The 20,942-nt window shown below is 36.1% G+C and overlaps 1 protein-coding gene across 2 annotated transcripts in view; it reads left to right on the top strand.

Annotated features, from left to right (window-relative positions):
* The window catches only part of ARID4B (AT-rich interaction domain 4B), an 88,813-nt gene that overhangs the window by 44,089 nt on the left and 23,782 nt on the right, over positions 1–20,942 (top strand). For both annotated transcript variants that reach the window (XM_014263422.2, XM_014263423.2), the window contains exons 8-16: positions 1,426–1,564; positions 5,219–5,298; positions 6,632–6,705; positions 7,510–7,655; positions 11,994–12,066; positions 13,088–13,182; positions 14,289–14,386; positions 14,590–14,857; positions 15,900–16,072. In XM_014263422.2, coding sequence (XP_014118897.2) covers positions 1,426–1,564; positions 5,219–5,298; positions 6,632–6,705; positions 7,510–7,655; positions 11,994–12,066; positions 13,088–13,182; positions 14,289–14,386; positions 14,590–14,857; positions 15,900–16,072 — 1,146 coding nt within the window. The remainder of the gene's footprint in view (positions 1–1,425; positions 1,565–5,218; positions 5,299–6,631; positions 6,706–7,509; positions 7,656–11,993; positions 12,067–13,087; positions 13,183–14,288; positions 14,387–14,589; positions 14,858–15,899; positions 16,073–20,942) is intronic.

The following is a 20,942-nucleotide window of genomic DNA, read 5'->3' as shown; positions in this document are numbered from 1 at the left end:
TTGCACTTTTTAGTAGCTTGAAATAAATGTTGCCCTGTACATGTAGAGGAGCTATAAATTTACTCAGAAAATTATTGTGTTACTAATTTGTGAGGTAGTGAAGGAAAAAAGCTGGCATTACCACAGAGAATGATTGTAGCATCCTTGGTGTCTCTGGGTTGTAGAGGATATTATGTCAGAAGCAACACTCTTACCTTTATCTTATCATTAATACTGAGTTAACTGAGTTTAAAGACACTTACACCAGTATCTGCAATTTGAATTAGGAAGTGTCTCTCCAAAATAGTTCTGCCTTTAGTCTTTGACTTTTTTCTTTTTGTACAAGAGATTCTTGAGCCCCAGAAAGCAGCCTGAAAGACTTTAGTATATTTTAAAAGAAACCATTACTTGAAAAAAAAAGTTGAAGGAAAAAAATAAACCAAAACAATTATCATCACAAAAAATAGCATAAATTTAATGTGGAGAAAAGGAAATTCTTAAACTGTACATTAGTTGCCTTTTGCTATACAAATTTTAACTATGAGTTTTTTGTTAATACTGTATTTTGTATTCAAAAGCAGTTACATGACAAATGGAAGATAGCTTTTGAAGTAATGATGGTTGTGCTCATTGAAGATGCTGTATATTTTCTGAGGATTAACCTTTGAAGTGACTATAAAAAAGATATAGAGAGAGCATCAAGAGAGGGTTGTTTTGGGTTGCAAGTAATTTTAGTTGGACCAGTTTGTGCATTTAGACTCCTCATATGGTTAAAACCAGGTGCAACTTTGTACTTGAACAGTCAAAACAATGAGCCAGAACCCTTTTAAATTAAATGTATTTGCACCTTGGCCCATCTACTTACATTCCAGCACTTCATTCAATGTGAAATTGAAATAGTCATAGAAGTGCTTCACTGCACATCTTTAAAGAACTGTTTAAGGATAAATAGACTTTCTCCTAGCTATTCATCTTTGTATCTGATGTTTCTTCTTCAGAGATTTGTCCTCTCTCAAAATAGCTTTCCATTCTCTGTGGTTGTTGAAATAAAACCAGAGAGATTAAGAGGGAAAACCAAAACAGTTAAGCTTAACGTTAGTACAAAACTACAACTGCAACAGTATTTTTGAATAGTGTTTATGTAGGGCAGAATGGTTTCACTTTGAATACCCTGACAATGTGTTTCTTTTTCTCCATATGGGTGCATGGTGGTGTTTCATTTGGGTTTTACATGTATTACTGGTGAACGTGCATTTCTGAGTTTGTAATGTTTGAATTGTTTCTATAATATAATTATAAATACTTTATTCATTTTATCGTGAAACACTTAACAAGCAGTTCAAGTCACTGTTTTTTGTGCCTCTTTGATAATTAGCTCTGGATCTCCTGTAATTATAATAAGCAAGTTTTGAATAGTTAAGTTTTAAGTCTCTTTCTGTTGTTTAGTCCTGAAGAAGAATCTTCATCCTCTTCCAGCGATGAAGATGAAGATGAAAGGAAACAAAGTGATGAGTTACTAGGGAAAGTTGTGTGCGTGGACTGCTTCAGTGTGGATAAGAAGAAAGCTCTGTGGTTTCCAGCCTTGGTAAGAGTTCCATCTCTATTATAATTTTGTACAGCTAACTGTCATTTTCTAAGCACTGAAGAAAGGTGTGGGTTTTTTTCATTTTGGTGTTTTGTATTAGAAATTAGTATGTTTTTTTCAAATTGGACTGTAGAATAACAGTCAAGTGAAATATATCTAGATATGTTTGTTTAAAAAAAAGGGATTGCTGACATGGCCTGAGTTTTTCCAAACAGACAGAGCTGTTGACCTAATTCTAGCTCAACAGTGTCTTCAGTACTATTGGACTAGAATTTCAGGGGTTTTTTTCCTAGGCTATTCCATGTCAATTTTCCAAATTACTGAGTTTTATCAAGGAAGGAAATATGAAGTAGAAAGGGAGGGTAAGTTTAGTGATTACATAGGCATGATTCTTCAGCATTCAATAGAAACACATTGGATAATAAAATCAAATGTTTTTTTTCTTGGTCACTACAGTAGGTTGTGGAAAATTGACAATAAATTTACTTTAAAATTGCATTGTAGCCTTTTGTTACTAGTATTTTTTCTCTTCCTTTATTCTGACTTAAAGGAGCTTTTTAAGAAATTCACTTTTAAAAAAATATCACAGCTAGTGATTGCATGTAGACTCACTGATTGATATATTTGGAAATTAATATCTTTCTGTATGTGGTGCCTTCTAATACCATGCTTTTAAATTTTTACATTATTTTTAATTGTAATATTTGATTAATTCCTGGCAATGAAAGCTTAACACATTTATGTAATCTAGGGAAACTTGTGCTCTGCTTTTGAAATGATGCCATGCAGTAACATTTAACTCCTCTTAGTATGTGCAATAGCTCTCAGTTGCAGCTTTCTGCCTGTCACCTGCTGTGTCTTGTAATGCAGTCCAGCAGCTTTCCAGTAGGAATTCTTTTGGGGAAGTTTGTGGAAGAGAGGGAGTCACTGAAGTGTTTTTTGCAAGGGGGAGGGCAGAATGTACAGCAAGGAGATACCATGTTTACGGCAGATAGCTTTAAGAGGAGTTTTCAGTGATAAACAAAAATAATTTGATGTTTGCTGAAAGCTGTCATCAAGATGATGCAGTATCATCTGCCTCACAATTCACTCAGAGAAGTGGTCAGTGACACTGGCTTGAGCAGTTTTGTGTCCCACTGCTGGATTTGCTTTTCTGGTCATGCCCATGACAGATACCAGTTTCCATGGCAGGCTCTCTGAGAGGGCATTGCTTGTGACTCTTGTAGTGCTGCTCAGGACAGCTGTGTGTCATACCTTAAAGAGGAGCTGAATTGTTGCTTCTGCTCCAAAGACTTACTAAAAATACACAATTATTTATTTGGCTTTCCTTTGAAGATTGGAATAGCTTCTTCTTCATGGAAAACTTCCTGCAACAAATGAAAAGCAGTGGGGGGATAAAGTTTGAGGGTGAAGCTTGTTAACTCTGAAATAGCTTATCCTAGATTAACTCTTAATTTAGTAATCAGGTTTATAGCTCTGCAAACAAACATCATGCTGCATTTAACCAGAACAGCTGAGCCAAAGGACAGATTTATACCTCAAATAGCTGCGTTTTTTGGTTTGGCTTGGTTTTTATTGTTGTAATCCCCTCCCCAGTAGCTATTCCTCTTGTGTTTTTTACTGTGTAAGCAGGTTAGCTCTACTGTATCAACAAAGTAATCTTATCTTATTACTGATAAATTTTGCATTAACTTTGTATTATGGTAATTACATGAATAATGTAATGAAAATTCAGGTTTAATGTGCTGAAGAATGTGTATCTCAGCATTATTTCTTATTAATGATACTATATACAGATACTTTGTATATAAGCACAGAGGACATTTTGCAAACAAGTTCAGGGATTAGTCTAAACCGTTACAGCAAGTAACAATTAAGATTAGTAGTGGAAACCAAGTACTTTGCATATGAGGCCTATAACCAGATAGATTATCACTTGAAATGTAAAACTGTAGAAAACTCAATTTGGTAAAAATTATTCTGAGGACTCAGTGGTTGACTGCATTGTTTTAATCCTGTACACGTTCGTGTTGGTGTGGGTTTTGTTTGTTTGTTTGCTTGTTTTTGTTAGTTCTGTGGGGAAGGTGTGAGTATAGTGACTAACTGGAATTGTAAAAGGGTCTGAGAGTTGCTCCTTATGTCAAGGAGTGTGATTTAGTAAGTCTTATAGCATTGCTTAGTTTTATGTGTACTTAAAGGCTTTCAAAAGGTGCAGTGAGGAAATCATCCTGCAGCATTTTCAGAAAATTGAGTTTACATAGGATCATCTCTTTCATCCTCCTATGACTCCACTGGAGTTTGTTTTGCAAGGAAATTGAGAAAACTTGATTCAGGCAACATTGAGGTGATGCTGCTTGATGTAAAGGCACTAGATGAGGTTATAGTAAGCTTTGAATAGATTTCTGACTGCTAAAATCTTGATGCTTCTAGAAAACCAGTAGCTAAAGCCTGAAGAGCCTTTCTCCATCTTTAAAGAGCTAGGAGTTTGCACTTGTCAGTTTAAAATAGAGGATGAAAATCATCATCTTTTACCCTGACACTGTAAACTATATCTCAAGCTTAATTTCAGTTAGAACGTTGTAGTTTTCTAAAGTAATTTTTTTGCAGACCATATAATGCATTGAATTTTGAAACTTCTGTTAAATTTTGTCTTGAGGAGCATATTCTGCCTATGATTTGTGATACGTAAATCTATTTCAAAATCACTTGGAGCTTTTGACTTTAGCTCCTGAAATGCTGCATAGGCAGTGACGTATGTAAGCAGGAAAAAACCCCAACTTCTGCCATTGACTATCTTTGTATTTGGTGAAAAATTTGGACTGAAAGGCAAAAGTTGGTCTAACAGAAAAGAGGTATTTACCTGGGCTAACTTAGGGCTACAGTCATTTGCTGCTCCTTGAGGTTTTGTAGCAGCCAGAATTTTCCTAACTTTCAAGGAACTATGCACATTATGAGACATCAGATGAGTGATGGAGGGGGGTTGTTTTTCTGTTTTATATCTCTGGCTACTTATATTTATTTTTTTAAAATTAAATTCTTGAAGCTTTTTGATTAGTGACTTGTACACTGGTTTAACAAAACTTAAATAGCTTTTAAAATTGCAACGAATAATTAATATGTTGTCTTAGGGCTAGACTTGATTTGTCTACTTCTTGAGTTAAAGAACCTGTCATAATACTTGTACTTGAAGTGGTCTTCTCTCCTAAATTACTTCTAAGTCTTCCCTCATAAAATTGATTTTCATAAATCCTGTTAGCTTTTGGTTTTGATGCTGTGTATAATCACATCCTTGCCATTTCCAGAAGTTTTCAAAAGAAGTCTCTAAGTCAGGTGGCAGCACTTGGTGAAATTTCTGTCCTTTTAGGATGAGGAGTAGAATGAGCTGTAGAGGCATGACAAACTGACCTTTTGTCAGAATGTTCTTATGTTTCTGGTAGCAGCCATCGGTTTCCCTCCAGGAGCAAGCATGACCTTAGGCATTCAGTAATTTCAGGAGGTCATGACTCCTATGTTTTGAGGGATCTCACTTGCTCTCATTACAGGATTGCCAATGAGAAATGAGCACAAAAGCTTTTAGAGAAACACTGATATTTACTATGACTCTTTTGTTTTAGCTTTTTCTCTCTAAACTTTGCAATTGTAATACCTTTGCAGGTGGTTTGTCCAGACTGTAGTGATGATATTGCGGTGAAAAAAGACAATATTCTTGTTCGCTCATTCAAGGATGGCAAATTGTGAGTAGGAAAGTAGAGTTTGATAATTGAACAAAATGTATACCTAAAGTGAAATGTAGCATGAGATGTGTTGGGTAAAGTATTAATATATCATAAAGCTCAGTAAGTTCCTGCCAAGATTTTTCTAATGTTCAAAAAAAAACTGTTAACAGCCTACATGGTGATGAAATTAGTCTTGAACTTTATCATTATTAGTAATGGGATGCACAAATCTATCTGTCTTAGTTTCATTGTTAAAATTGTGGCAAACACGGCAGTATTACGTGACTTCAAGAATGGCCTGAAACTCTTTCCTGCTGTGGCTGGAATAGAGCAGTGCTTTTCAGGGAAGTGGCTGTAAGCTTATACAGCTACAGAAGGGTCGGTGGGGATGTGTGCATGCCTGCACGTACACCACACACGCACGCACACACACACACACACACACACACACAGAAATCGTCTTTCTTGTTTGAAGGTAGTAAGGCATATGTTTATCTCAATCTAGACTTGCAACTGCATCTTATCATGCTCCTTGCAAAGAGTAGTGATACTCAAAGTGGGAAAAAGGATAGAGAAACGTAGAAACCAGACTGTCTGGTATTTGCAACAAAATAAAGAACTTTGTGTTCTTAAACTCACAACAATAGAATTCTTTTTCTAGGTTTTAGTTTTTATTCCAAAAGTTGCAGCTATTTATTGTGCTTAGTTCAGTTTAACATAATGTTTTGCAGGAAGCATATTGAAGTATTAACAGTTTTGTTATGGTTTAATTACTTACTAAGTCTAGGGTATTGCTTTACATATGATAGTTTTTCAGGCATCAGCGCACATCACCCAAGGAACACACATAATATGTGTGCACACAAGCACATACCTACATCCCAGTCCTCCAGAGCTGCAATTTTTTTGCTTCCTTGGTTATAGACAAAGTAGAAGTCAGAAAGTACTTTGCTCTTTCAATTTGGAAGTCTTTAATTTCATATTGACAATTTACACTAATACTCATTTATGTTTTAAGCAAGGTACAGTTCTAAACTACTGTTAAGTTAATGTGAGGGTTTAAAGTAATACATATATGGGAGATTCCAGAAACTACATATTTGTGGAAATAACATGCTTTCTATAATACACAATGAATGCATATAGTTTAATTAATTTAATATAAAAGTTTTGGTTTTAATCTACTGATTAATACTGTACCAGACTAACACTGTAGAATTATGAAGATATATTTCATGTGCTTCTTATGTATATTTAGTAAGTGTATTATAATCTTAGTGGTAGCTTTGTATTGTATAGTTATTTTACCTTTAAAATATTTTAATTTTTTAACACTTTCTAAATTATCCAGCGTTTCTGTGCCAAGAAAAGATGTCCGGGAAATCAATGAAACTTCACCAAAGCCTGACGCTTTGTTAAAACAAGGTAAAAATAACTTTCTGTGAGAAACACTTGTATGTATTTGCTTAGTTACATGAATTTCACTAAATCTATGGCAGATTGATTCATGTCTTAAAGATCCTAAAATATAGGCTCTTTTGTTACAGAATAATATTGAAGGAGAATACTTAGGGAAAGTTAGAGGAACTTTTTTTTAAAACAAATAAAACCTAAGTAAACAAAACCCCCAAAAACAGCAGCTCACTTGCTCTGCACTGACTTTAAATGTAGACATGCCAAACATGCACACGTTGGTTGTATAGATTTTTCATTTTGCTTTAGAACTTTATAGAAATATTCTCACAGTAGAGCCCCTAATAGTTCTAAGTAAGTTGCCTTAATGAACTTTGAAAATCTGGAACTGTGGGTGCATTTGAAAGGTTAAGCTTGTGTGATGAAACTCTGAGAATTAGCTGGTGATTGTTTCTTCCTCCTTGCCCTCCCTATTTGATATATAGAAACTGCAGTGTAAACCTGTTGGATAGGGATTTCTTCAGTTAAATTTTCATTTATGCTCTATGCAGAAGATCCTACTGTAGACAGTAACATGGTAAAGATACTAGTAATAGCTCTGAGTGCCTTGATGTGCAGAGAACACTAGGCCAGTTTGACTGGATTGGACAAAATGGAGTGGTTGTTGAGGTTCTTTGAATTGGGAATGGAATTCTTAGTTAGCAGTCGCTCCTTCTTCTTCTCTTCCCCATCACCCCTGATCACTGTTTTTTTAATTGAAATATTTGTGCAAACTGATGCTTCCTGCAGTGCTAACAAAGGCTGGTTCTTTTACAGCTTTTGACCAAGCACTTGAATTCCGTAAAAACAGAACTGTTCCTAGTAACTGGAAAACAGAATTGAAAGAAGACAGCTCCAGCAGTGAAGCTGAAGAGGAGGAAGAGGATGAAAAAGAAAAAGAGGATAACAGCAGTGAGGAAGAGGCAAGTGAAATTAGTAAAGGCCATAGATGCACAGCTGATAAAAGTTAGCAGGAATGTATGTATTTAAGTAGGCCTTTTTAAAATTAGGGAACACGGAATGTGTTAACAAAGACAATGCTTTTAACATAGGCATTATTGAGTAACTTGCTCTTTCCCTGGTCTGCTGAAGAATTGCTTCATCACAAGCTGTTTCTCTGGCCATCCTGTGTAAAGAAGCAGAAGGAATTTCAATCAGGGTGTTAGCCCATGCACTCCACTTCCACCTCTCTTCTCTTTTTTGTTCTGCAAGTATGGAGTTCCCACCTCATGCTTGGTTTTCTAATCATCTGTTCTTTACTCCCAGCCTCCTAGCCCAAAAAAAAGTGAAGATGAGAAAAGAAGAAAATTAGTGGAAAGAACTTTATTTCACAGCTGGCTGAGAGGCTGAAAGAGAGGCTTTTTACTTCTCTGTACCTTCTTGTAGTACTCTAAATTTGTATCTGCTGTAATAAACTTTTCCCTCAAAAACTTCTTCTGTTGCCAGGGTTTGAGAGTTTTCTTAATTTTTAAGCAAGTGCCAGTAGTGCAGCAGACTTAATTTCATGTTAGTAAGGGAATTGTAAATAAGAAACTGAACTGGTTTGGGTCTTAAATGGTTGTGCTAGGGTCTTTCTCTCAGTGCATCCTCCCTGGATATTGTGGCTCTGGCATACCATAAGAGAGTGTTTCATCTTTCAGTCATTCGTTTCTTGAAAACGTGTTGGGAGACTGCAAAAGTGTGAAGTTATGACTTTGCCACCTCTCCATGCTTATAATTTCTTTCTTCCTTGTCTTTAAGCTCTCAGAAGATTATCCAGCTCTGATCAAAAGTTTTCAGGGGGCATGTTTTAGGATGATACTCTGTTTAGGATTTTGAGAAGCAAGGAATTGAGCATTCTTGGGCTCAGTACGATTTCTGAACTTTCTCAGCAGGTTCACATCCAGCCATGAACATGATACACGTAGATAGGTTTGTGTCTATGCAGAAAGACACATCATCTTTATATAGTGGTTGTTCCCCACACTATTTTTAGGTGAAAAATACAGAGCCTTTAGCTACAGCGTTTGTAAACATTTGACCTTGTACTCTTTCAGCACCTCTTGAGCTCCCCTTAGCTGCATGTGACATTGTTTGAGCTAATCTTTCCATGTGCTAGACATAAAGATTTCATGTCAGACAAATATTTTTAAATTTACTGTATCATCTTCTACAGTAAACAGTGATTTCTGTCACTTGTAAGAAGTTTCAAAAACAGAAGCAAAATTTATTTTTTTTTCACTTACTTTTTTTCTTCTTCTCTCTCCTTGGTGTTCAGTGACACGCATCTTCTCTCCACCCATATTTGAGCAGTTTCTGCAGCTTCTCCTCTTTGTGTCTGTTATTTTGTGCTTATAACCTCCTGGTTATCAAGCAGCATCTCTTCCCAAACAGGAACTGTGAGCCTGCTCTTGGGACTTTATCCACCTGAAGGTTGTTCTACTGCTTCCCGAGACATGAGCAGTTCTCACTGGTGGCCCTTAGGCCATCCATGTGGTCCTACTACCAATAAACCAGAACAAAACAAAGCAGAAAACTTAAGCTCTTAAAGATGTCACTACAGGCTTCAAAAATAGATACTTCTATCCTACGTATTTGTTCACATCCCATTCTGTAGATACGTAAATGCTCTTCTCTATCTCGTATCTCTATACCTGCTTCCATCATATATAAATAGGAGTTGGCATGCAAATCCTCTGTACTTGTCTTCTAAGAAGAGTAGTTGCTGCCTTGTTTGTTTTTTTCCTCTGATGGAAGAGACTGGAAAATGGCCTTCCTTTACTTTACCAAATGTGACGTAGGTAGGTAAAAGAGTTGTCAAAGACCCTCTCTTCCAGTGCTGTGCTGTAGTACAGCTGTGGTACTGTGTGAATTTGTGTTGCAAAAAACACGTTGTTGTTTTCCTGGATTTTATTATCCTATGTAGAAGCCACTTTATTTTAACTTGTAGCATAGACAGATACATTTGAGCTCCTAGAGTGGCCAGCTAGTGTTCTGGTTGTCTAACTTGAAAATAAGCAAATATGACAGTGTGACATGCCTGCTTCAAACCATTATCTAGTAAACCTTGTTGTCTAACCAGTTTAAGAGATTATTAACAGATACTATTAGTATAGCGTAATACATATTGGCTCTATAGAAATTCTGAGAAAGTGTAAACACTTTTCAGAGGCATGCAGGATCCTAAGCTTTTCATGTAAGCACACTTTCTTAGAAAGTTACTTTGTTCTCTACTGGAAAAATGAATAAGGATTGTTCATTCACTTGCCATTCTGGCACCTCTGTGAATTATCACATTAGAGATGTAGGACTACCCTTCAGGCATTGGACTGTATAGTAGGAAAGGAGAGTTTCATTCAGCCTCTTCATCACCTTTACCTTATCTCCCCCTGTATTTAAAAAGAGTACATTCCTTCTTCAAAACTTTATTTGGTTTCCTGAAGGTTTTGTTCAGTGACATCTGTCACCCCTCCCCCAAATGCTCTGAGACTAATGTCTATAGCATGTTTTTCTTGTTGCTGAGAAACATGAGAAACCCAAGTAGCTGCTCATGATCTGGTAAAAGTCCTTTCCAAGTACCTGCTATGAGAGATTAAAAAAAAAAAAAAAAAAAAAAATTTACCCTGTTTTGGAGTTTAATTCCACCCAAATAATTTGTTCTCCATGGCTTGTGCAATATAAGTGTTCTTAACTAGGCTTTTATCTGTACTACACCCAGGGCTGAAGCATCACCTTGTACCTGTCAGAGAGGAATTGGGCTAGATGTGCCGGTTTCTGGTGCCCCTGCCCTGTGAAAACGATCTCTAATATACAGTTCTCTACCGAGCCTGTCCTTGCCCGTCAAAGCTGCCTGCTCTGAGCTCTGCTGGTACACTGGGTGTCCAATGCCCATGATATAATGCCCCTTGCAGAGACTTTCCTCTGGCATTGCCTTTTCAAGATTGGAGTATTTTCATTGCATTTCTGTTGTTAATTATACCTGAAGGGCAACTGTTTCAGCATATTGTGAACAGTGGTTCTTAATTCTTTTGCCTGCTTGCTCTGATGTCATCCAAGTGCATTTAATGGGTAAGAGGAAGTACAGAATAAGAAAAATCTCCAGTCCTTGGTAATAGTTACAGCCTTTCCTGACCTTATTTTCAGCCATCCATCTCTTTATAAAATAGATTCAGATGTTGGTGGGTTTGGGGTTTGTTTTTGTTTGTGTTTGTTTTTCCCAGTTCTGTTTAGTAATGATATTCTGTTTCTGTTGTTTTCTCAACTGTCTTAGTATGACTTTAAAGACAGTATGTTTTTTCCCCTTGCTTCAGGGTAGGTGAAGCTTTAATATTTAGTACAAGGAGACAGTTGAAGAATGGAAATGATGAACATGGAATGCAAATACACTAAAGAAAAATAATTTCATATAGATTATTGAATAACTAGTTAATTTTGGAAACTCTACAGGTATATTAAAAACTAATCAGCTCATATTTGGAGTATTGTTTTGCAGTAGCTCAGTCATCAGAATTTCTTCAGAATTTGATATATTAATATCTTATTGCTACTAGCTGTGGCAAGCCCCATTTCCGAAGGAAATTATGAGGTGTTATAAAGTAAGCCATAGTGCTTTGTTATGAAACTCCAGTGTATGTTAATCTAAGTAAATCTAATACAAAGGTTTATTAGTGCAATGAACTGAACTTGCAAAATATCCGTTGTTATTTCAGTTCTGGGATTGATCCTGCTCAGCACGTGCTCAGCTGGTACCCCATGGCAGTTCGCATGCAGTGCCATTGGTTGCGGTTTGCCAGTGCAGTGGATTAGAACTCCTAAGAAAGTGAAAGCACCATTTGCTCTTTGACTTCATCTCTGAAAGTGACGTAGTCTATCCAGGAACCAAGGAGTCACTTAACTGCAGTAGAAATAGAGCTGAGATTTCAGATCTAATCTCTTGGTCATTAATAGTGCTGTCTCCCAGACTTTCTGCATAAATGGACGAAATTGAGAGCACATCTTGATCTATGGTATTACTTACGATACTGCAGTGATCAGTAAAAAATCCAATTTCAATGTATGTTTACAGTCAATGTTTTATATATTTTGAAACACTGTAGTTTATAAAACTTGGCTTCATGTGGCATAGCACTGAGAGCATGTATTGCTCTGTGCTGCATCCTGTTGCTGACTACAGTAAAACAAACTTAAACATTTAAACCTAAATTATCACTGCCTTATGTTTCCTAATGAAGGACTGCAACTCAAAATGGTGACAGTTTTCTTGCATGCATTGCTTTAAACAGGAGGAAATAGAGCCGTTTCCTGAAGAACGAGAGAACTTTCTTCAGCAATTGTACAAGTTCATGGAAGACAGAGGTAGGCATTTTAATTACCAGTGCTGTGAAAAATTGAGTCTGTAAATTAGTAGTGCTTTGCAGTACAGTTTTGGAAACAGGGAAACTCATGCCTTCTGACGTCCCTACTGTTTGGAAGATGAGTCTGTCACTTGACTCATCTCCTAAAATGCAGTCCCATATTTCTCCTTTCAGAATTAAATGGATGTATAAAAATTATTATGTTTTGCATATATTGTACTGTATTTGCAATAGTGTACTTACAGTGTATAAAATCAAACATTTAATACTCTCAATCATATGAATCTTTATTCTCAGTTTAATAACTTTCAAATACCAACACACCTTTTGGGTCATGGAAAAATGGATTTACTAACTTTCTTTTGTGAATCCTGATCACTTAAGTGCATGAACATTATCTGTAGATTGAGATGTTTTTAAAGCCAATACTATTCATTACGTTAAATCTTTTCCAGGTTTTGATATACTGCAAAAAAAGTGCAGTGTCTGTAGAGGCAGGAGTTAGGGTATCTGTATTTAAATTACTATTATAACTGGTTAAATTAGTATCTTTAATGCCATATGTAATGAGTTAAATTGTTCACAAGAGATGATAATGTGATAGCTACTGCTTAGTACAGTAGCACAGGAAGTTTCAGCTCTTGAAGCATTGTGGGATTGCTCCTGGTAAGGGTTGGGTTGGGTTGTTTTTAGTATCAGTGAAAGGACTATTGTATTTTTAGATGTAATTGTTTCAGTGGGTGAAATGAAACTATATATACTATAGTTAGCAAGAAAATTTGCATCATTTCTGCATGTTCAGTAATGTATGGAAGAATGCATATATATGCATTAAATAACATAACCCATTTTCCGTCTAGTTCAGTAAGACTCAAGAGTTTTAGTTTCATGAAAAGAAAGTACCAGATGCAGGAGGTGGAGTTTAAAATACTGTATTTAATAATGGTGCATATGGTGTGAATTTCATGTTATTCTGGAAAAAAAGACTTCAAAACACCCTAACAACTGTCTTTGTTATCCAGGGACTCCTATTAACAAACGACCTGTATTAGGATATAGAAATTTGAATCTCTTCAAGTTATTCAGACTTGTACACAAGCTTGGAGGATTTGATAATGTGAGTATTAGTATGATGAGTACTCCAGAGCCGTAAAACCGGAGGATGCTGTTCATTATTGTGAAATAATTTATTACTCTGTAAAGTACTGAAAAATAACACAGGACCTTTAGATGTATGAAAGTTTTCTACTATGACAGCGTAAGACACCTTGTAGCTCTAAAAACCATGCTTTAACACAAACCCGAATTAGATGCTAAATTACACATCCACTCCGCATGTTTAATTATTGTTGCATAAAATCAGCCAGCATGTGTGTTTTTGTAATACTTCAAGAAACATTTGTCTGCTAAAGTTGTTACCTCTAAGTGAAAGGAGCCACTGCTGAGTAAAATCTCAAAGACAACCAATTTAGTGGCCTGATGTGAGGCCCTTAATTTCTATTTATTCTGGGCAGTGTAAAGAAGAATTTGCTGACTGGGATTAGTGAGACCGGTCTTGGGAGGAGTAATTGAAACATATTGAATTCATGGCCAAGCAGATTCTGTTCATGCTTTGAACTGCTTCCCATAAATGTAGCCTGTCAGCTGAGGAGGTCTGTTTGAGCAGTGACACCTTTCTGATAGACAGGATGTGGTACTTGGGTATTGCAGTACATCTGCTTTACCTTCAGACATGTTTAGAAATGGGCACATCACAACACTTTGTCACCAAAGGGCACACTAAGGACGTAATGAAAGACTGGTAGGCACTATGTCTGGTACAGTACTACCAGGGCTGAGTGTTGTTAATGCTTTGACTTATTTTTTTCTTTGCAATTTAATTAAAATTCTAGCTCTGATAGTTCAGAATTACTTTAACTATAAAATAAAAATGATGTACTGATTTTTTTCTGATAGTTATATTTTCTTTCCTCTGTTTTATTGCCACCTGGAGAGGAAAGCCTGCTGTGGCTTGTTGCATTGCAGGAATGCTAAATTGCTTAAAGTAATTGCATTAGACTACAGTTTGCATTACAGTGAAATACTGTGTGTGTGATAAATAGTAATTTTATAGATCAGAGGAAATTACTTACATTTATTTTCTGAAGCTGTAAACTTTGTCAATTTTGGAGTTTTTTTGTCAGTGAATTAATTCATAAACATTGATTTCATTGTCTTTAACAGATTGAAAGTGGAGCGGTGTGGAAGCAAGTTTATCAAGATCTTGGAATCCCTGTATTAAATTCGGCTGCAGGATATAATGTTAAATGTGCATACAGAAAGTAAGTAATAAAACCATGAAGTTTATGCTAAAACTACAGTGAACTGAAGTGATCCTGTGCTAGGAGTAATATATAAAAATCCATAACTCTTTGGTTGTAATACATTTTTTAAGCCTTTAAACCTGCTGCCCATGTTTAACATCTCTAGGTTGGATTTTCCTTCTTGAATCAAACTTGCTTATCACAAACAATTCTTTTTTTAGATATCTCTATGGTTTTGAAGAGTATTGTACATCAGCTAACATTGAATTTCAAATGGCATTGCCAGAGAAAGTGACGAACAAGCCTTGTAAAGACTGTGAAAAAGAAAAAGAATTGAAGATACGTGAAGAACCAGAGCAGGATGCAAAAGAGATAAAAGTGGACAAGGACGAGCGCAAGCAGGAGGAAGTAGCAGTAGTACAACAAGAAGAAAAAAAGTCGGCTGAGAATGATAATGAAAGTAAAGAAAATGATAAACCCTCTGTTCTGGTAATATATTTTAAAGTTCATCTTATATCTTATTAAAGTCAGCTTATAAAATCAGTTGGTGTGTTAATAACTGTGAATTAATATAAAGATTGAAATTTCTGTTGGATTTAAAATAAGACAAAAGCTCGCTGTAAACCTAATTCAGGAAATTCAGGAAAAGACATTTCAGCTATATTTACCCTAGGTGCCTGTTTCAGGAGGTTGTGATGTCAAAATGTCTGACTTTTTAGAAAACAGCTCCATCATTCCAGTTGGTTGAGGGCCTCCTGGGTGAAATGGAGACTTATTAGTGTCCAGCTTTATCCTTATCTGGGTAATGCATGCTCACAGCTCACTATATTGCTGATATAACTATGTGCTGATATTTTCATTTAGCTATGCTTGTAAGCCCTCATAAATTCTGCAGTTACTTCTGTGTTCCAGTGTAGTCAGTGAAGCTCTACAAAGACCTGGGCCATATTGTATCCAATGTAGTTTAGAGACCATGGTGGTGGTCCAGAGAGACAAATGTTTATGGCTTTTCAAAACCCACTGTTGACTCAATGGCTTTAGCAAAGGAAGTTCCGGGCCATAAACTGATGTGCTGCAGTGTACAGGCCTCAGTGTTTGCTGTGGAAGCAGTGTAGCTCCTCAAGTCAGTGTGCAACACAGCTGTAATACTTCTGCATGTAAGTGGCAGGCAGCTCTGGTCTGTGTGCTGGTATTCTCTGGGAGGAATGGCAGACAGGCTAGTACTGGTATTCCTGCATCCCAAGTGGAAACATGCTTTGTGAAGTGTTTGTCTTGGGAATTGCTTTGCAGTCCAGGTCTAAGAGCTGCATGCCTGTATCATTGTGATAAAACAAGCTAGGACGCTGGCTGCACTTTAAACTGTTAGGTGTATCTTAAGATTTTCAAAAGGAAAAGCAGCAGAGGTGCTGTAATTTCAGGACAAGCCCCACACCGTAGCACTGTTTTGCTCTTACAACTTCAGTGTGTTTTGTCTGCCTTTCCTTAAATCCTTTGTTTTCACCTGAGTTAACTAAATGTTTTGTTATCCTAGGGAAACAAAAAAAATTTGCCAGATTCTGTGTTTACTCAACCTGATCAAGAAAAAGACTTAAATGTAATCAAAACTGAAGATGAAACCAAATTGGAAGATAAAGAGGAGGAGAAGATCAAAGAAATGGAAAATCCTACAGTAAATGCAGATGGTGAAGAAAAAGAAAAATCAGGGTAAGTTGTGCTGTTTCTAATCAGATGAGACATAGGTGCTTTTTAAATTTTACTCTTGTAATTTGAACTTCAAATCAGACATACTGTTGTTAATTGTCTTGTATCTTCCAGAGACTGTTGTGTTTATAACTTCGTTGTGGTTAGGCCACTGAAGTTCATCTATCTATTTCTGAAAAGGCAGCTTAACTTTTACAGGTTCCACGCCTGAATGTAAGCTGAGTGAGAACTGAATATACAAAGCATAGGTGACTATTTGATTTAATACAAAAATATTGCAGTCATTGCCAAGAGTGTTTTTACACTTGATTTTGGTACAAGTATATGGCAAACTTGTGGTTTTCCAGCTTTTGCTTTTGGACTGTGGTGTGTAACATGAGAGAAGGTGGAAGTACCTTGCATTGTTCAGTTAACAGCCTTGCTGTGGAATAGGCCTGGTACTGGCAGGAGTCTCTGGTGCAAATCTTCACGCAGGTGGTTTAAAAGTAGGAGATGGAAATAATAGGGATGCTCAGGGCCATCTAATCAATGAGTGTGTGAGAATCACTTGGCTCATGGAATGGGTAGGTTTTCCTGTTTCAGTGCAGGAAAATGTCACAAGTGTTTTTCAGCAGCTACGTAAAAATAATAGAACCAGAATATAATCCTCATTAATTTCCAGTGTATTAACAATTTGTATTCTTACAATTAAAACCCTCACACAATATGATTTCTAGTTTTAAGAACACAAAAATTCCCCTTAGAGGCCGGATAGATCTCTTTTAATACAGTATTTGTCTTCAATAAAACCTGGTAACAGATGCTTAAGGGAGAAGCTGTTACAGGAGGGAAAGCAGATAATGACACCTCCTTATACTTTCACAGCAATCTGTATATCAGGGATTTGTTGAGTTTTTTGGTAGTTACTGCCATCTGTTGCCTGACCAGTAATTCCCTTGTTCATTCCATCAGTTTTGTTGTTTAGTAGATCAGTTGTCTTGATCTTCTGTCTAAATATCATTAGCTCTTCATGCTTTTTCTGGCCCATTAAAAGTTGTGGTCAGAATGTTATACTTCAGTATATTGACTTCTGATTCACTGGTAAGACTTTTTTATTTTATTTATCAAGGATTTTGGTTTTTTTTAGTGGATTCTGGAATGATCCTTTTGTAAAACGTTTTTGTGCTCCTGAATGTTTTCAGTGAAATTTTGCTGGCAATTTCTGTAATTCAGAAATGCAGAAAACAGAAAAACCAAGTTTACCCAGAACTCAGCTAAAGAGCCTTTTCTTTATGGATGTGATTTTATTTGTATCCTGTGTAAACTTTTCTTTTTTAAAATACTAATTGCTGGACTTTGTTGCATTTGCTATTTTTAACATGAACTAGATGAGTTGTACTTTAACAGCTTTGCAAGATTTTCAGAATTATTAAAGACTGATTTTACAATGCTGCTTTTAAAATACAGAGCAAAATAGATGGAAGATTTTGCAATGCTTAGAGAATAGCAGTTTTTAAAGTTCCCAAAATTGTGTATTTGTACCTGTGTATGTTTGTGATGCTACTTTATTTATAATAACTATGCTACTTTATTTATATACCTGAAAAGTATGGTGGCTTCATGCTTACAATGCTGCAGTAGTAAATGGTACATGAGAAGTTAGAAGCTGCATTGGCTTTTTAGTAATCCTTTATTTTTATTTTTTTTGAGCCTGGGGTGTTTAAATCCTAATTCATGTCACTTTGCATTATTTATGACATCAGAAAAATTTTACAAGTGTTCCTAGTTTTTTATTTATGGAAACAATGAAAATCTGTATTTCCTTTTTAAGTTTTCACAATTCACCTGATAGCAACTGAGTGAATTCTTTTCCCTCTGCTTCTCCTTACTCATCCCACTGGAAAACTCTTCCAACTAGTATTTTGCTATTATGACTCATGGGAGATTGTACTAAGTTGCTTAGAATAGAAAGCATAACTCTAAAAAGAGGTGTAGGCGGTGATGTGGTCATTGCTGGGAGCTATGCTGTCTGAAGGAATAATTTAAATTACAAAAATGGAACACTTAAAGCAGTTAATTGTGAGTATTTATAAGCAGTGTTACTGTAGTAGCACTGTTAGCATGATTAGTTTTCCTTTCTACCCTCTCAGATTGACAAGGAGTACAAAATGCACTTGTATCAGCTTTAAAGAGGTTTTAAAAGTGTCACTGTCATCTTAAATGCTAAACAATGTTTTTAGCATTTATTTCATAAAGGCTTAAAGGAATTTCATGGTGCATTGTATTAGATGTTGTACTTCCTTATACCAAACTTCATGGATTAGAAATGGCAGAACTTATACAAAGGTGGAAATGCTGTGGTTGGAGTTCTTTGTTGAACTGAAATGTAAAATGAAAATAGGCATTTTTGAGGTAGAAAACTGATCACACATACCAATACCTGAATTGTAATCAAAATAGATCAATGTGAAATTCAAACTGAAATTTTGTTATTTGGTCTATTTAAAATGTCTTCCTGGAACTTTTTAAAGTTATGGACTATTTGTCCTTCACAGTCCTAACAAAATAGCTGAACAAATTAATATTATATTCAGCAAACTTGCAGAGTTTTCTGGTTTTTATATCTGTAGGACTTTGGACATCTTCATGTAGATTATTTGTCTATAGACACAAGGAACCATGAGGATGGAAATACTTCTGGGTTTCTTCTTGCTGACTTTCTTGTTGGAGGACTGGATGTAACTCCCAGCTTCCAGATCTCAGGAAATGCTACTGGAAGACAGGGTTGTTTATTTTCTACAGGCTTTATTTCTCTGTGCAATCCCATGTGTCTCTAACCTTTGAGAGTGCTACCACTTGAATTGTGTGGTCCCATCTACACAGATTTTAACAATATGATGAAGAGGAAGAAAGGCTCGAGTGGCAGTTTCTTGCCTGCTTGTGTATCTGTGAACACTGAGAGTGGAGATTCCAAAGACACCTTGACCTTTATTCTATATATGCTTTACTTGTTCATTTTTTGCTTTGTTGTTTTGGTTTTGTTTTTTCCTGTGTCTAGTGGAAGATACCTGTGCCAGATAACAGGTTGTACAACTTGTGGTCATGAAAACAAGTTTAAAAAAAAGGACAGTGATGTGTTATGTTCCAAGTGTCTGTCCCAGAGGGTCGTTTACAAAACTGACTTTGTAAATCATCCTTTTTGATAAAATCAAAAGAAGTAGTTATACTTGGCCAATGAATCAACAAGTTCAAAATCCTTCTTCTTTAGAAGTTCCTGCAAACTTCATGTTGTGGAAGTCATGATATTCAACTGTAGCAATGCATAGTTGGTGTGCTGTTTCCTTTGTAGCATGCAATAGTAACTGTTTTAATTTCTTGGAATGCTTGAGTCAAAGTCAGCAAATTGAGAACTGAGGTGTTTTTCTACACAGTGAACAGTGTAGACAATTGAATATGTTCCAAAGAGATTGAAGCCGGGGCCTAGTGGAGTTTTTAGGAGGTGTGGATTTTTTTAATACAGGGTAATAAAATGAAAGGTACATCTTCAAAAATTTCGTAGTAGGTGCAGTTTGGAAAGTGAAGTGTAGGTTAATTGCTATATAGCCAATGTTAGTAAGATTTTTTTCCCCAGATAGTTAATTCAACTCCAAGTTTCTGTGTTGGTTTTGGACTTTTTATTGAGAATTTTTTGGGGTTGGTTTTGTGTTTTATTTTGGTTTTAACACTTTGCTCTAAGGCACCTGGGACAGACCACTGTCAAGAGCTTCATACTGAAATGAAAGGTTAAGTGCTGAGAATCTGGGTAATTTTGGCTTCTCAACAAAAATTGGCAGCAGACTTTTATATGTGTAGTATTTGGATGGTAGTATTCGGGTAGTATTTGAGGTGCCCAGGAAAAAATCTTTTAAGAATCCCAGTTGCTGTACGTAGACATTGCAAGAGGTTTTGTTCTTGTATTTTCCTTCTTGTAACTGAGGTGCAGCCCTAACACCAGGAAGGGCTGCCATATCTGGTTCTTACCTTGTTCTTGCTCATTAGACTGTCATTTTCACAAGTCCTTCCTTGGCCTTAGGAAACTTCTTGAATTTACTTGTTTCTTGTTCTTGAAAACTGTCTAATTTTTTTATTTCCTCCGAGGAATGCATGAACAAATGTCTTTAAGGAATGCTTTAGAAACCTAAACACTTCTTGTTGTCTGATACTGATGGTTTAGGTCTTCATGGTATGGTTTTCTGGCAGGTAGTACTGTCATATTTTGACAATATCACAAAGTGAAAATGCTAAACATCTTTGGTTTAATTATGTTCGAGACTATCAACCATTCATTCACGTGCAAAGGGAAAAAAACATAATCTTAAAGCTGTTACATGCATCTTTCATGCAGTGATAACATTTCCCCTCCTGTAAGCAGTAGGGGGGAAGTAGGATTAATAAAAGCAGTAATTGAAAACTAAGTAACAATGGGCATGGTTTCATGTGAAGGATTTTACTAAGGTTTATTGCCCCTGTGGGGTGTTTACCTGCTGTGCCTGGGCTGCTGTTGAAACTTTTTGTACAAGAGTTACATTTTCTGATAATACCTATTTAGGGATTTTCTGAAAGCAGTTTACAATGGATTTATATAATAGTCAGACACTCCATTTCGCATATGGGAGAAAGACATTGTTAGAGGCAATGTTTTCTTCAGTTCCTTATCTGTTGAAATGACACATCATTGTTGGTGGTGAATCTGAATTGGTAGCAAGGAGGTTAGAATCTTTTGGAGTGTAGAATATTTGGTATAAAAGGCATATATTTTAGCTTCTGAAGAGTTGAGAACTATATACTGAGATAAACTTGAATCAAACTGGAGAAAGCTATGTGGAATTGATTAGCTTGGGAAAAAGGAGAAAAA

This window comes from Pseudopodoces humilis, chromosome 3, assembly GCF_049639895.1.
Source record: "Pseudopodoces humilis isolate 2021_Gansu_Grassland_sample_001 chromosome 3, ASM4963989v1, whole genome shotgun sequence".
Classification (NCBI taxonomy): Eukaryota; Metazoa; Chordata; class Aves; order Passeriformes; family Paridae; genus Pseudopodoces; species Pseudopodoces humilis.
Note: the sequence above shows the minus strand (reverse complement) of the source record. Positions and strands in the feature narration are given on the sequence as shown.